The following is a 4,156-nucleotide window of genomic DNA, read 5'->3' as shown; positions in this document are numbered from 1 at the left end:
TGTATAAATACTCTATTCGTTCGGCAGACGAATTCTATTTTTTTTCACCCGGGAAGAGAAAACAATCGTTTCCACTCTCTACGGAGAATACGGAAGAAGAAGGACCCTGAGAGAAAGGTTGGAGGCGTTGACACGTCTGAGTCTCTGAAATGATGTTAGAAGAGTCAATTATCATTTCACACAGCGTTGACTGCCGAAGTTGAAAGACAACTAAATCTTATCTTCTACAAGATTTCGGATATCGGCATGGATTCCTTTCATACAGAGTTTCTTCTTTATTTGGGATTTGGGATACGTGTTGAATGAAGCCATTATATATTTATATTTAGTGCTCTTCAATTATTCAACACGTACGTACATAATTCTTTTTTTATTATTATTATTTTCATATGCAGATCATGACAAGTTTTTAATAGACCGACTAGGATATCCACCGTTTAAATTGTTTTCAATACCCACGGTAAACTGAAATCCTTAAAGACACTGCTACCAAATTCATTCTTGCACAATTAACTACATAACCAACTATAACAATATAAAGTAACCAATTTAAATTAGTCGATTTCATTCTATCTTGTACATATAATAATTTATTGGCAAACGACAATTTTTTTAACGAAGCTCAGATGACATTCATTCTTGTTGGTAATGTGATGCCTGCCCTCTTCACAAGTTCAGCAGAAGCCTCTTTTGCATTCAAAATTACCTCTTCCTGTCATGTGCAACAAAAGTCAAATTGCTTTGCTTATAAAAACTTAACATCACGTTGAGGAATGAATGTTTCCTTCCTGAAAATGAGAGTGCAAAGGAAGATGCTTCAGCGGACATACCTCGTCGACATTCATAATCTTCTTGTCCTTCATTATCCATAATCCATTGCACATGACAGAAACCACGTTTTCTGTCCGCATGCAATACACTATGTTGGAAACCCTGCATATATTTCTTGAACCTCAAGTTAAAAGAAAATTTGGGATGGCATGATGGGAGATTATAATATGAGCCTAGTTAGTTGTTATTAAGAATAATATAAATATAGTAATGTTAATGTTTAGCATTGTATTGTAATTGTGTTGAATGAAATTGAAAGTTCCTTCTCTTTAGTTGCGTTTCTTTTCTAATGCATCTTTATGTTTACCAATCAAGTAACCGCTTATTCGTACCAGTCATGAACAGGAACCATAGGCCAAGACCAAGGATTGACAACAACAATGTCAGCCTGCCAAAGTGCCAAATAGCAAGCAGCTTGTGTTAATAGCAGTATGAAAAACAATGTTCTATATGCAATATACTGTTATTAACAGAGTTCTTCCTGCATAGACAGACAATAAATATATTTTTCGAGCTTAGAAAATGAAATATCTTAATTATCAACAATTATTAAGCCTTTCATTATTCAATTGTACTTTCTGCACAGTACAATACAATATGATGATCTATCCTGCTTTTTAGTTTGTACACCATGCATATAAACTATAAAGCCTGATTTGGCACAGAATGAGATACTCTGTCTATTCTTGTACTCAATCCTAGTTCCTAGATGAATAAATATTCATAAAAGAAAACTAAAAATAATTACAAGAAGAAACACAAATAATCTAAACCGGTACCAACCTTCTTTCCAACCGCAAGAGAGCCTATTTCATCATCCCATAAGACCGACTTTGCGCCGTTGGCCGTTGCCATCCTAAGAATAGTTTCAGCAGGCAATGCTGTTGGATCTGTATTCCCATTAGTATAAACTTCCCGCCCTTTGTTAATAAGAGAAGCCAGGTACATTTCATCAACTGAAAATATAATTTATGCATGAAAATTTCCACTGTGAGAACATAGTATATTGAAATGAAAAATTCTTCAAATCATAAGAAACATAAAGGATTTAAGGTTTAGTAAAGAAGGACCAATGCTCATGCGGTTATTTGATGGAGCTCCATCAGTCCCTAAAGAGACACAAATGCCAGCACCAAGCATCTCCCTTACAGGTGCAAATCCAAGCATGCGCATTGCAGAAGCAGGACAATGAGACACTTTAACCCCTGCTCTTGAAAAAAGAGATATCTGAAAATGTAATGCAATAATAATTACTGACAATAACTCATAATTGATTTATATTTCGAATAAAGAATTACAAACTTCAAAGTACTTTTTATTTTGCACTTTATAAGTTAGTTTCTGCCTTTTTTTTAGGCCTATTTTATTTATGTTGGTAAAACTTTGAAAATTCACCAACGCATATAGGAAGTAGTTCTCACTCCTTGCCCCTGCACCTCTAGAGTTTTCTATGAGAAAGTCTAGGGGCCAGCAGATTTTGTGGTTTTTAGCCATCAATTAGCCATCAATGATGTTTTTAATGGTGTGAGATTGCATCTAATGGTGTAGAATCATTCAATTTTCTTTTGATGGTTAAGTGCTGGACAGAATTTAACAAAAGTGCTGACCTCCTAGCACTCCTCGTTTTCTATTCCATAGCAATGCACTAGAACTCAGAAAAGAAGCGAAGCATAATGTGAATAAAAATCATACTCTATATATTCCAAAATATTTGTCACTTTGGAATTTCTGTAAATTCAAAATTCGATGTAGCTGAATACATTTTAGAGATTGAAAATTTTTTTTACCTCATTATCATCAACCCAAACCGAGTGAGCTGCTAACAGATTCTTTTGAAGAAAGTCGATCTTTTCCAAGTAAGTAACAGTTCCATGATTTACTTTGTGAACATCCATCACTAGCTGGTTCTCATACGGTATCTCTGCAACATGCTAACAATTGCCAATTGAACCAAGTGTGATTCATATATCAATATACACGTTTCATTAAGATACAACATAGTAAACGTATAAAAAATAAGGGAGTCATATTTTAGAATTGGAAAATATATAAAAGGCATCAAGGTCAAAAAGTATGTAACAAGTATATATAAATATACTTTAAGATGAAGTCATTCAAGTTAACATTCCAAAGTCATCTGGTTTAAGAATATTTTGGTGCAGCCATTGCATGATACAAAGACGTAGAGAGATGGAGGAAAGGGAGAAATGCAAGAGATAAGCACCATATGTATTCCTGTTCTCAGTTGTGCTGCGGCATCTCTTGTCTCGAGAAGTAACTGTTGGGAGCTGTTCATGATTTGCCTAATTCCGAACCAGACTCGGATGCGCCCATCTGCTGTATTGTGGTACTTGTTGTAATTGTCCTTTTGAGACTGCAATGGAGAATTGAACCAAATACCATTTCAGAACACAAAGAAAAGTTAACAAAAGGAACTAAAATAGTACATCATCTGTCCAGAAGTAAGATCATTTTTTAGTTTTGGATGTTTACATACACAAATTATGTCTAGATGAGAGTTATTTCTGCATAGAGCGAGTAAGAATTTTTAACCAGAAAAAGAATCAATTAAGGGAGACCTGAAGGCAATCATGAGTAGTCCGAGCAGCCCAAGAGGAAGGCAAGCCATTGCCAGAGTCCATGATTGACTCGGCAAGACAAGCACGCATACCAAGCAAGCTGATTGCTCTGGCCATTCCAGAAACATGTTGGCCACCAGCTTCAGCAAAACAAGTAACCTGAGGTTTTCATAAAAGAAAAAAGAAAAGCACTTTTAAACAAAAATCCAGATAGCTTTCACTACAAGAAACAAAAAGAGAAAGTACTTTTACAAGTGATTCCAAGTGCATCTAAATTCACTTACGCCGGAGTGAATGAGTTCGATCCCACAAAGCAAGGTGGAAATGTAAGAGTCATGTTCAGTCATGTTGGATTCATAAGGCCAAATGCGGTCATGCAACCAAGTCATTAAGTCCACGTCATCAGCTATGCCTCTTCCCAGTTGCTGGGAAGTATGAACGTGGGTGTTGATCAATCCTATATCAATTTAACTTTTTTCATGCATTACCGACACATCCAATCATACATTACAAAAAATCAACACATGACGCTTGTTTGAATCAACTTTTAAAAATAAATTTAAGTAATTATTTTAAAATATTTTTAAAAAAGCAAAAATAATCTGATTTTAAAATAACTAAAAAAAATAAAAGTAATTTTTAAAAAAGTAAAAGTATTTTTTTGATAATTTTATATAATTATGTCATTTTGATAATTAAGTTTAATAAAATTAGTCCAATAGTTTAAGTATTAATAGCCAAAAATT

At 34.3% G+C, this 4,156-nt stretch overlaps 1 protein-coding gene across 1 annotated transcript in view; it reads right to left on the bottom strand.

The window, feature by feature from the left end:
- Positions 456 to 4,156, bottom strand: part of LOC107614539 (5-methylthioadenosine/S-adenosylhomocysteine deaminase) — a 4,802-nt gene continuing 1,101 nt past the window's right edge. The window contains exons 2-10 of the mRNA XM_016316731.2: positions 3,695 to 3,867; positions 3,411 to 3,569; positions 3,056 to 3,205; positions 2,619 to 2,762; positions 1,902 to 2,058; positions 1,615 to 1,787; positions 1,164 to 1,219; positions 831 to 933; positions 456 to 712 (exon numbers count right to left, since the gene is read on the bottom strand). Of these exons, the coding sequence (XP_016172217.1) occupies positions 623 to 712; positions 831 to 933; positions 1,164 to 1,219; positions 1,615 to 1,787; positions 1,902 to 2,058; positions 2,619 to 2,762; positions 3,056 to 3,205; positions 3,411 to 3,569; positions 3,695 to 3,867 (1,205 nt within the window). The 3' untranslated portion in view covers positions 456 to 622. The remainder of the gene's footprint in view (positions 713 to 830; positions 934 to 1,163; positions 1,220 to 1,614; positions 1,788 to 1,901; positions 2,059 to 2,618; positions 2,763 to 3,055; positions 3,206 to 3,410; positions 3,570 to 3,694; positions 3,868 to 4,156) is intronic.

The sequence above is a fragment of the Arachis ipaensis genome, chromosome B08, assembly GCF_000816755.2.
Source record: "Arachis ipaensis cultivar K30076 chromosome B08, Araip1.1, whole genome shotgun sequence".
Lineage (NCBI taxonomy): Eukaryota > Viridiplantae > Streptophyta > Magnoliopsida > Fabales > Fabaceae > Arachis > Arachis ipaensis.
Note: the sequence above shows the minus strand (reverse complement) of the source record. Positions and strands in the feature narration are given on the sequence as shown.